The sequence below is a fragment of the Octodon degus genome, unplaced genomic scaffold (genome assembly GCF_000260255.1).
Source record: "Octodon degus isolate 3935 unplaced genomic scaffold, OctDeg1.0 scaffold00050, whole genome shotgun sequence".
Lineage (NCBI taxonomy): Eukaryota > Metazoa > Chordata > Mammalia > Rodentia > Octodontidae > Octodon > Octodon degus.
Window position 1 is genome coordinate 12,258,503 of NW_004524626.1, and position 12,200 is coordinate 12,270,702.

General features: G+C 44.1%; 1 protein-coding gene across 1 annotated transcript in view; it reads right to left on the bottom strand.

Annotated features, from left to right (window-relative positions):
- LOC101590722 (zinc finger protein 420-like) overlaps positions 1-12,200 on the bottom strand; it is a 52,589-nt gene that overhangs the window by 20,829 nt on the left and 19,560 nt on the right. The window contains exons 3-7 of the mRNA XM_004633011.2: positions 10,452-10,543; positions 9,427-9,553; positions 7,202-7,285; positions 6,785-6,867; positions 4,610-5,885 (exon numbers count right to left, since the gene is read on the bottom strand). Of these exons, the coding sequence (XP_004633068.2) occupies positions 4,610-5,885; positions 6,785-6,867; positions 7,202-7,285; positions 9,427-9,553; positions 10,452-10,543 (1,662 nt within the window). The remainder of the gene's footprint in view (positions 1-4,609; positions 5,886-6,784; positions 6,868-7,201; positions 7,286-9,426; positions 9,554-10,451; positions 10,544-12,200) is intronic.

The window sequence follows — 12,200 nt, forward strand, 5'->3', positions numbered from 1 at the left end:
TTTTTTGCGGAACCAGGGGTTGAACTCAGGCCCTTGCGCTTGCCAGGGAAGTGCTTATTCCATTGAGCCATCTCCCCAGCCCCTCTGACTTCATTTTAATGAGCAGGCGTTTCAACAACTGAGCTAACCAGCAGGCCCCATTTTTTCTTTCTTTCTTTTTTAAAAAAATTTTATTTATTTGGTACAGGGTCTTACTATGCAGCTCGTACTCATAGTGATCCTCCTAACAGCCTCCACAGTGCTGGGATTACAGGCCTGCATCACCATCCCCAGTTTTGGTGGCCAGCATGGCAGATGGTGCCACTGGGGATTGAACTCAGGTTCTTGCACTTGCCAGGCAGGTGCTTAGACTACTGAGCTATTTCCCCAGCCCTATTTTTATTTTTTCTTCTTTTTGAGACAGTTTCACTATGCAGTTCAGGGCAGGCCTTGAACTCACTTTGTAGCCCAGGCTGCCTTGGAATTTGCACAATCCTCTTGCCTCAGCTTCCCAAGTGCAGGGATTACACATGTGTACCACCATGCCTGGCTAAAATGTCTCATACAATGAAAAAGAATAAAATTGCACAGGGGTTAGGCCAATAAGGCTGGTTTCCAAAATTACCTAAGGAATACCTTGTGGAAAAGTCAGAAATGACTGATTTCCATCTGTATGTGCATTCAATGGGCTGAGTGCACAAAGGAGTTCTTGCACTGGAAGATGTTTCTGAACTCTAATTCTAAGTGGAACTGCACACCATGACAAACAGACACATGGCAGAGAAACAGGTAGTCAGAAGAATCATTAGCAAGAAAACACTGGGCCAGTGAGATAGCTCAGTGGACTAAGTGCCTGCTTAGGCAAGCACAGGGACCGTGGTTTGATCCCCAGCACCACATGCCATGCCAGCCCGGCCCCCAGAGCTAGCTGAGCTGACCAGAGTCCTGGCATAGTGGCACACACCTGTAATTTCAACACTGGGAAGGCTGCAAACAGGAGGATCACTACGATTCTGACCTGTGTAGCAAGACCCTGCAACAACCAAATACATTAAAAAAAGAAAACATAGATCACAGAACTTATTGGGATTTCTACCAAAAAGACAAACCAGGGCTGGTGAGATGGCTCAGTGGTCTAAAGCACCTACTTAGAACAAGCTAAGCTAAGCATAAAGCACGGGGACCTCGGTTCAATCCCCCAGCACCACATGCCAGCCAGCCCCGCCCCCTGGTGGGCTGAACTGGCCACACACACACAAAATAAACAAATTAATTAAAAAAAAAAAAAAAGACAAACCAAGGCAGGAAAAAGTATATGAAAGGAAAATGCATAGATATCTTGAGACTTGCCCTGGTCTGATTTGGGGCAAGAGAAATATTGTCTTGGTTGTCAAGGCTAGAGGAACTAGCTGTGGATCTGGGCTTTGGATTCATTGGTTTGAATATGAAATATGTGCTCCCAAGCAAGTTGATCACTGTCTGGAGGAATTACTTAGACCAGGGAGGGGAAGTGTCTCCTCAGTCAGCAAAATATTCATGATATCAGTTGTCTTAACATCTTGGAAATGAAACTCATAGCTAATAAATTGATCTTTGGATGTTCCAACATCGTACTTGAGAATGAGAACCATGGAGCATTACAGTGTGGCATTAAGTTGCCCTATTATTAAGCCCTAGAGTACAGGAAAAAAAATTCTGAGTAGGAGGCAGAAATATAATGAAGTATGAGCAGACTGCCTAACTAACTCTGGCAATAACAAAGTTCACCACTGTGTGGTACTGTTCAAGAAAATGTGTCTGGGGCTGGCGAGATAGCTCAGTGGTCTAAAGTGCCTCTTAGGCAAGTTCGATCCCCAGCACCACATGCTATGCCAGCCCCGCCTCCAGGTCAGGCTGAGGTGGCCACAAAAAAAAAAAAAAAAAAAAAAAAAAGTAAAGAAAGAAAGAAAAATGTACCTGAAATTGTCAGACATGAAAACAGATTTGAAATTATAGAGTTGTAAAGTGTGCTAAAAATGTATGAGTTTGGCCATAATTCAGGTGGAAGTCTGGAGTTGTGTTGAGGGTATAACTCTACTGAAATATATTAAAACATGGTTTTCTTTGAAATCAAGGCAGACAGAAATCAACATCAACAGCTCTGGGGGGCAGAAGGCATAGATAAGACAAGTGGTGCTTGGCTCCAAGTATTAGTGGGTAACTAATACACAGCCAGTGCCTCCTGAGAGAACCACCCCCCAAAAAAATTTTTTCATCAATTTTCAGGATGGCATAGATACTAGTGATCTCTAGGTTTTCCTATAGGAATGGAGCGTACAACTGTGTTATGGCTGCAATTACACCAGGATTATGGGCTATATCAACAGCAAGCTCAGGCACACAACAGAATCCCAAATGCCAAAGTACGAAAAGCAATTCTTGTGTAGTTTGTGCCTGAGGAGTGCTGGTCCCTGGGCATTGCAATGGAGGAGGTTCTGATGATTTTATGAACTCATCTCCAGCAAAGACAAGGAAGTGGTCTCCAATGGTGAGTCTTGGAGTTGGCGGGGGCATTTTTCCCGGCAGTGAGCCTCCCAGACAGATTATGTGGACTGTGACACTGGGCTATCATTTGTTAATATCACATTCAAACCCAAGGGTGAGGCTGCCTTGCAGTATGGACTTCACTCATGACCATATGTGTGCTCATACCCAGAAAGCTCTAAACTCATTCCTGGGGTGACCTCTGTACTGTATTTCAGACCACTGGGATGGTATGCAAGGCCAGTCTATGAGCTGTGACAACTCATACAAGGGCCAATTCTGATGATCTTTGGTGTCACTGACAATAATGAAATGTGGTAACACGTGGGCTACCCAGCAACATCACACCCCCAGAAGAAAACTGCCACCCACTCTTCACCACAAACAACACAAAGGTCCAGAGTCTCTTCCATTCAAGATTTATTCTTTACCTTATTTGGGCTACACCACAACTGCCTGGGTTAAGAACCACAGAAAGAGCCATCAAGTAGCCACAGCCTTGACGGCCATACACAAACTACCCAAGGTTGCTCAAGCATCAGAATTATAAAACTTTGGACCACCGAGGCTGAAACCTGGTTGTGTTGTGCATGTTTGTACCCAAAGGCCACACATTGTTCACACATTCAGGAAGGGCTATGATGACTTCCAGCATGGTAGACCATGGTGACCAGATGTGCTCACAGGCATTTTCATGGTGCACAGAAGGAAAAGTCCAGATTTTAAAACCTTTCTCAGCTGTTGCTAGGCTCAGGAATGGAAAATTGCCTTGCCAAGTGGCAGAATGAATACAGAAGAACACCAAAGCCTATCCCAACTCCCTGTACTGCCAGATGTCACAGAATCTCTCATTCTCAAGTGCAAGTGCCCTCCTGCCATGGCCGTGACACTGAGGCATCATACTATTAGCTAATCATTCATCCCATTTTCACTCATCTCTTCTTGCACACCCACCTTTTATCTGAAAGGATCAAATGTAATTGAGAAATAAGAATGTTTAACCAGCACTGAGTTTATACCCCAAACTTGGGTGCTATAAGCCTCTGTAAATGGACCATGTTTAAGAGCGTGACAAATCAACCAAAGAATCTATAGTTCCTAAAACAGTACTTTTTGTTGTTGTTGTTGGTTGTTTGTTTGTTGTCTTGCCGGCTCAGCCTGCCCTGAGGGCGGAGCTGGTGAGGTGTGTAGTGCCTAGGATCAAGCCATGGTCCCCTGCGCCTGCCTAAGCTTGCCTAAGCAGGTGCTTTAAACCACTGAGCTATCTCACTGGCCCCTTAAAACAGTACTGTTTATATCCCAAAAGCCCAGTTTCATAAGGCTGCTACCCAGAAGTTGTACCAACTAAAATGAAATGATGTTGCTCAGAAGGAAAAGAGGGGCTGGGGATTTGGCTCAGCAGAATAAGCGCTTGCTTGTCAAGCACAAGGGCCTGAGTTCAATGCCTGGTTCCGCAAAAAAAAAAAAAAAAAGGAAGGAAAAGAATGATGATTTCCTCTGGAAATGATCAGGATAGAATCACAGATGTTCAAAATTAACAAGGACCATCTGGATGGCATTTTTTGGTCAGCATACCAGATTTCAGGACATGGGGACACAGTTCCTATATACCATATATTGTTTCTCTTGGACCTGAATCAGAATGCTTACTAGATGCTGAGCATTAATGACATGTAAAGAATGACTTTCCAACATTTCTTACCTTCATAAAGTTTTCTCCACTGTGAGAGCACAGGGAAGCTTAGTAGAACTATAACTTGCCCACATAATTTACATCAGTGTCCCTCCAGCGTGAAGTCTCACATATTTAAGAACAGCTTCTCAGGAAACAGTGAAGACTCAGATTTCCTTCTTTCAATTCATAGGGCATCTTAAATATGGGTTCTTGAATGTCTTCAAATTAAATTGAAGTAATTGAGCACTATCCCTCATTCTTTATATGAATAAGGTTACTCACTGGTGTAAACTCCACTGCGATGATTAAGCTGTGAGGAATTCCTAAGAGATTTGTGGCATTCTTCCCATTCAAGGCGTTTCTGTTCTGTATGAGTCATTAAATGGTCACTGAGTAGGCAGATGCTGCTATAGGCTTCCCCACACTCCTCACATTTATAGGGCTTCTCTCGAGTGTGAATTTTTACATGGTGAATTAGGTTTGAGGACGAAGTGAAGGTTTTCCCACATTCCCTACATTCATAGGGCCTCTCCCCAGTATGACTTCTGACATGTTCAGTTCGGCTTGAGGAGGTGGTAAAGGCTTTCCCACAGTACTTACACTTATAGGGCTTTATTCCGGTGTGAATACGAATATGTTTAGTAAGGTATGAGAAATACTGAAAGGATTTTCCACACACATGACAATCAAACGGCTTTTCCACTGTGTGTGTTTTTAAGTGTTCATTGAGCAGATTACACCTATTATAGGCCTTCCCACATTCCTGACATTCATAGGGTTTCTCTCCAGTGTGAATGGTTAGATGTTTACGCAGATATGAGACATTGAGGAAGGCTTTCCCACATTCCTTACATATATAGGGTCTCTCTCCACTGTGAGTTCTTATATGTCTACGTAGATATGAGGATGCATGGAAGACCTTCCCACATTCGCCACATATGTATGGTATCTCTCCACTGTGAGTTTTTCTCACATGGTTATGGAGGTATGAGGAAGTAAGGAAGGCTCTCCCACATTCCTTACATGTGAAGGGTCTCTCGCCACTGTGAGTTTTTACATGTCTATGTAGGTATGAGGAAGAATGGAAGGCTTTCCCACATTCCCCACATATATAGGGTCTCTCTCCACTGTGAGTTCTTCTTACATGGTTACGCAGATATGAGGAAGTAAGAAAGGCTCTCCCACATTCCTTACATATGTAGGGTCTCTCTCCACTGTGGGTTCTTACATGTTGAGAAAGGCGTGGGGATGAAGCGAAGGCTTTCCCACATTGTTTACACTCATAGGGTTTCTCAGAAGCGTGTGTTGGAATGTGTGTAATAAGGCCTGAGCGCTTAGTGAAGGCTTTCCCACAATCCTTACATTTATAGGGTTTCTCTCCAGTATGAGTTCTGAAGTGTTCCACTAGCCTTGAGTAAGTTGTGAAGGGCTTTCTACATTCCTTACATTCATAGGGTTTCTCCCCAGTGTGGGTTCGCATGTGCCTATTAAGGTTTGAAGAACGCCCAAAGGCTTTTCCACAAGTCTTACATGCATAGTGTTTTATGGTATGCATTTGAACAGGCACAGTATGACCTGTGGGGTGAATTAAATTTCCTGCATTCCATACATTTTGAGTTTTCATATGTGTCTTGAAATATGAGTGTTCACTGAAGATTTCTCCATACTGCGTATAGTCACAGAGCTCCCCTGTACTCTGGTTTCCTGCCTGTTGATGAAGGGATAAATGATGGTTAAAAGATTTTTCAGACTTGTTAACAGGTTCTACCTGTCTGAAAACAGAAATATTGTGACAGTTACTGCTGCCATTCTGATCATATGCATGCATGCCATGTTCTGTAGATTCCCTTCAAATGGAATAAAGAAACCCAATACTAAATACTCTATGTCACTAGGATTTGTCTTGGAAGTGTTCCTCTCCATTTTGGTGAAATTCTTTTAAGACTCTCAGTACCCAGTTACATACATGGGAAGGTATATTGTGGGAACTCTGAAGCCCTAGTTTAGAGCTAGGATTAGGGTTTCACAATTCACTACATTCGGATTATCCCTCTATAGACGTTTCTCCCACTAGAGTGAATGCCAGTTCTCCCAAGCACCTCTCATTTGTGCTAATTTTCTAGAAAGGGAATCCTTTCTCTGACTATAGTAAGAAATCATCCTTGTTAATCTCAGAGTTCAACACTACTCTCACCTCTTCCCTGAGACAAGGACCTTATTTAGGGAGAGCTTCATCATCATTCTAAGATAATGATTATTATTTTTAACATTTTCTTGATATTAATACAGCTCTTTCCATGTCTTCTTTTCAAAGTGAATGACAGAACAACAGTGCCGGACTCCTGACCCATCTGCTTAATCTTAAAACTATTGTCCACATATTCACAAAATTTCTTTAAGGTGAATGTCTAATTATACATGTGGGACTATGTAGTTGTGAAATCTCTGATGAATTTTATAATAAGTTTGGGACACTCCCAAATTCATTATATTCAGAGTATTTCTCTAGATACATTGATTCTGCCTGGGTAAATGCTGACCTGTTTTATATAATGGAATTCTAAATCTTCTCTGTGAAAAATAACAAAGATCCCTTAGTAATCTTACTGTTGGCATCCCATTTGAAGTTTGTCCCCTCAAAAAATTCTGCTGAAATGCTGCCTCCTTGGTGCTAAGTTGCATTTCCCATTCTGAAGATAAACAGAGAACAAATCAAAGTTTAGAGAAAGAGATATTCATTTGCAGGAGTTACAAATGATAGGGCTCATTTATATTTCTTTTTAAACAAAACCTGGTTGAGTATGAAACGAAAGAGGGAAGAAAGGAGGAAGAGGAAGAAAGAAGAAAGGAGGAGGAGGAGGAAAGAGAGAAGACACAGAAGGAAAGAAAGAAGCAAAGGAATAAAAAAGGAAGAGGTAAGGCAAGAAAGAAAAGTTTAAACATTTTAACTAGGTTAAAAATTTGACAATGAAAAAAAAGTTGTAGTTGTGTCTTTGAGCACCGGTGTTCTTCAGGCATGCTTACCTTGGGGATCTCCTCTGTGCTGCATCTTCGAATCTTCTTCATGTTCCAACCAGGAAATCAGACTGGGTTTGATGAACTCACAGCCTACAAATGGGGAAAGATGCATCCAGACAAGAAGTTCAGGCAAGAGAACCCCACTTAGTTTAACTCAGCAGTGGTTGTTGCAGGGTTTCTCTACGCAGCTGGGACTCGTGGTGATCCTCCTACTTTCAGCCTCCCCAGCACTGAGATTACATGTGTACACCACTATCCTCATACTCTGGCCAGCTCAGCCTGTCCTGAGGGTGGGGCTAGCTTGGCATGTGGCGCTGGGGATAGAACCGCAGTCCCTGAGCTTGCTGAAGCTTGCCTAAGCAGATATTTTGTCCACTGAGCTATCTCACCAGCACTAATTCAGCAGTGATGTTTCCAATGAAAGCAAGGGAATGATCAAAGGACTAAACATGTAAGTACCTCTTTCTGTGAGCCAAATGGTTAGTTACCTTTGAACTCTGAAATGCAAATGAATGCTTACACGCTTGTTAACTTAGCAGTAACAGTTTGAATCAACCAGAAAATAAAGTGAAAAAAAACCCAATACTTGTTCTTCTATAGAAAAATAAAAACTGTATCAGGGAACATTACATATTACAGTGTATCAGATTTATCTGGATGGCTTGTTAAAACTCATACAAAAAGGATATACCTGTACTTTCTGGCTCAGTGTGTTAAAGGAAAGAGACTAAACCAGGTACAGTAGCACACAACAGCAATCCCAGCACTAGGGGAGGCTGAGGCAGGAGGATTGTTGAGAGTTCAAGACCAGCCTGGGCTATACTATGAGTTCGAGACCAGCCTGGACTATACGGCAAGACCCTGTCTCAAACACCAAACATAAAAAGGAGGAAGAGACTAACAGTTAACGTTTATTTTCCTTTCCTTTCTTTTTGGTGGTATTAGGGATTGAATCCAGGGCAAGTACTGTACTCCTGAGATACATTACTGGCCCACTCATCTACCTTTCTAATGGAAAAGTGGTGTTGCCACTCACCTTAGACTGCACCAGGAACTGCTACAGTAGATTAAAATGGACAGTAGTCCCCTTGCCCATGGGCCTGCTTTCCACAGTTGGTCACCTACTACCTGTGGCCTAAAATATATATATATATATTTTTTTTTTCCCTAAATTTCAGGAAGCATTTATTGAGCTGAATTCTACATGAAGCAGAAGCTACACAGGCAAGCTCTAGTGTATTAGACAAGAGAGCAGGAGACAAGGCAGTTCCCAGAAGACAGCTCAAAATAGAGTTGTGGCTTCCAAGGCTGCCTCCTGCTGGCTCTTCTGGGAAATGCAGGAAGATATGGCTCTTCCATGATACTATGTCCCTTCTCTGAGGCACTTTAACCAGGCTCCGCTGCTGCAAGAGACCCTTCAGCAAATGTGATTGCTCCTTATAAAATAAGCAGAGCACCCTCTCCTCTTCCCAGCAACAGGGTGTGGCCTAAAAATATTAAATATACATTTCCAGAAAAAATTCATAAGTTTAAAAAAATTTTTTTAAGAGCTGGGGACATGGCTCAGTAGGATAAGCACTTCCCTGGCAAGTGCAAGGGCCTGAGTTTAATCCCCAGTTCTGGAAAAAAAAAATTAAATGTTTTGTTTATTTATTTAGTACAGGGTCTCACTATGCAGTTTGGACTCATAGTGATCCTCCTGTCTCAGCCTCCCCAGTGCTGGGATTACAGATGTGTGCCCCCATGCCCGGTTTTGGTGGCTGGCACAGCATACTCAGGTTCCAGGGCTGGGATCAAAACTGGGTCCTTGTGCTTGCCAGGCAGATACTTAGACCACAAGGCTATCTCCCCAGCACTCATAAATTTTAAATTACACCTGATTTTGGCAGTGTGATAAAATCTGTGTCCCACTCTCTGCTGCCGAGGGAGGGAATCTTCCCTGTGTTTATCACAGCCCTACTGTGTGACAGGCACAGTAGTTATTTCCTAGCCATCTTCTCAGAGCACTCCCATCACAGGACAGCAGTACTTATGTTCAAATAACCTTTATTTTACTTAGTAATGACCCCAGCTCTAAGGACACATACTCCAAGGACAAAGCAGGGCTACTGTCCTGGGGCAGAGACTGTACCCCTCTTATTTCCCTGGGGACTCATAGGCCACATCACCCAGGCTGGGACCCAGGAAGTGCGCAGCGTCCATCTAGGCCACAGGCACACCGGTGCTCTTACCCACGGAGGCCAGGTTCTTGTAGTTCTCCAACATCACCTCTCTGTAAAGGTCTCTGTGACCCCGATCCAGTAAGGCCCACTCCTCCTGGGTGAAGTCCACGGTCACATCCTCAAAGGTCACCGAGTCCTAAATCACCACATACAGGCCAGCCAGAATACCAAGTCATGGCAGTGACCTCCACCAACATGAACCAGAGATGAGGGGGGTGAGGCTGAGGCCTACAGGGGACTCCGAGGGCCTCCACTGCCCTCCCAGGGCCCCGCGGTCCTAGGGACCTTTCCTCTACCCATATCTGCTCACTGTCCATGTCCTGCCATCAAGGGGCTGCAAGGCAGTTCTGAAGCTCAAACTCCTCTCCCCACAACTAGACTGGGCTTTCCAGTGCTCACCTCATGCTGGACTGGGTGGTCCTTTCCTCTTTTTTTTTTTTTTTTTTTTTTTTTTTTTTTTTTGTATTTTAGGGAAGGGTCTACAGGGTGTTCAGGGTGTCACTACTAGATCGGACTCGTAGTGATCCTCCTGTTTATAGCCTCCCAAGAGCTGGGATTACAGGCGCACGCCACCATGCCCAATCTCAATTGCTGTCTCAGCGCACCCCAGCGGGGTTGGGAGAGCCAGCATGGCAGGCCTGGGGATTGGACCCCTGCCCCCTGCCTCTCCTCTTGTGTAGTAACATTGAAGTACAGCTCCTGACCTTGTGCATCCACTCAATGTGACAGTAGTCCTTGAATAGCCTGAGAAAAAGCCACTTTGACCTCCCATCATCTGTCAGAGTGTTGGGAACACAATAAGTGCACACCTGGCACTGTGACCATCAAGGTTCATTCCTAACTGCTGATGGTACGAGGAGAACTTTTCAGATAAGACCTCACCAATATCAGAAACTTCACTCCCTGAGGAAAGCAGCTGGGGACTCAGTCCTTGCCTGTAGGTCTCCTGGCTTTAAGGTGAGGACAAAATCTGCCTGGGCTGGAAATGTGGTGGGGGCAAGCCTGTCATTCTGTGGGACACAGGTTCTGCATACCTGATAGCAGTTCGTCAGGCAGTCGGCCACCATTCTTTCCTCCTTTATGTTTTTTTCAAGAAAGTAGACTGGGTTTGTAGGAAGAAGAGATCCTGGAAAAGACATGAGAACCCGTGAAGGAACAAAATTCTTGCTCACAAGCCCAGAAGTCAGCCCATCCTACGTGGATCCTGTGTAGTCCCATGTTCTTTTGTTCCAGTGCGGGGACTGAATTTAGGATTGAATACTTGTTAGGTAAGTGCTATCTCACTGCGCTGCCTCTCCAGCCTTTATTTTGAGACAAGTTCTCATAAAGTTACTCAGGTTGACTTCCAACTTGCAACCCTCCTGCCTCAGCCTCCTGAGGAGCTGGCATGGGGGTGGTGGGTGGTGCTGCCTCCACCCTGATCTAATATATTCTAGAAAATTCACAGACATACACACTGCTACCATACAAAGTCAGCACAGTCCTGTCTCACCTAGAGTCAGAGAAAAGAGAATGTCAGCCTAGCTGCCCACCAGAAAACTCTAACAGTCTTAATTCATGAGACAGGAAACCTCTAGCTGCAGAGATGGAAATACTTTCCCCTGTGATGACAGATTATGCAGCATCTCTGTGAAATAACACACAGCAGGGCACTGACTTAACAACAGCATTCTCAGGGCCACGTTAGCATCTCCAAAATGAGCCAAGAAAGGTACAGCGACTATTCAGGCCTGGGCCACAGGCATGTTTACAATATTTAGGGAGGGTCTGAGTCAGATTCTCTGAAGGAGAACATCAGCAGAAAGAGGCATGGGCTACATCTGTGGCTGCCAGCCCTGAGCCCGGGACAAAATGTACCTGAGTGACCCTTTCCCAGATGCCCCTCATCACAGCTTCTGAATGTGAGTGATTATGGGAAATCTCAGTTCCTCCTTACACAGGACTCTCTGGAGTTCCGGTAACACCAGTCATTTGTCAACAAACCCATGTCTCATCATTCATCATGTATTGCCTTCCTCTCTGTAGGTTTGAATGAAAGCCACTGTCTAGGGCCATACCACCCTGAACATGCCCAATCTCGTCTGAATGGAAGCCACTATAAGAAGTGTACTCCTAGCTGGGCATGGTGGTGCAAGTCTGTAGTCCCAGCGCTTGGGAGGTTGAGGCAGGAAGATCAATGAAAGTTCAAGGATAGCCTGGACTACATGGGATACACTGTCTCAAAAAAAAAAAAAAAAAAAAAACCCAAAGCAAAAAAAATAAACCACCAGCATTCTCAGTAATGTATTACTAACACACTGTCACCTACTGAGGACCACTATGTCAGAATTTCCTTTAGTAGGATTATACAAACGAGTTCACTTACCCCACCAAACCTTCACAGTATACAGCTCACTCACCTATTTAATGATGAGAAAATACAGACTCAGATAATACAAGTCACTGTTCCTGTATCACCTGGATACAAAGGGTGACCCTGGACTGAGTGCAGAGAGCTGCTGCCTAAGCTTGGCCTCCTGTCAGCTGTGAGCCCCACAGCTCACAGAAGGACCGGAAGTCAGTCTAGACCTGTACTGGGGAATACAGTGGCCTCCGGTCATGTGCTGCTGGTCGTCTCACATGAAGTGAGTATGATTAAGAATATTTGGTTTCATCTTAACCATCCAGCAGAAAAGTATGAAGACGAAATTATAAGAAATAAAGCCATGCTGTTAAGTTGAGCTGTGGGGGACTCAGGTCAATAATTTCTGACATTGCCAGTTAAACAGAAGACCCAATGCTAT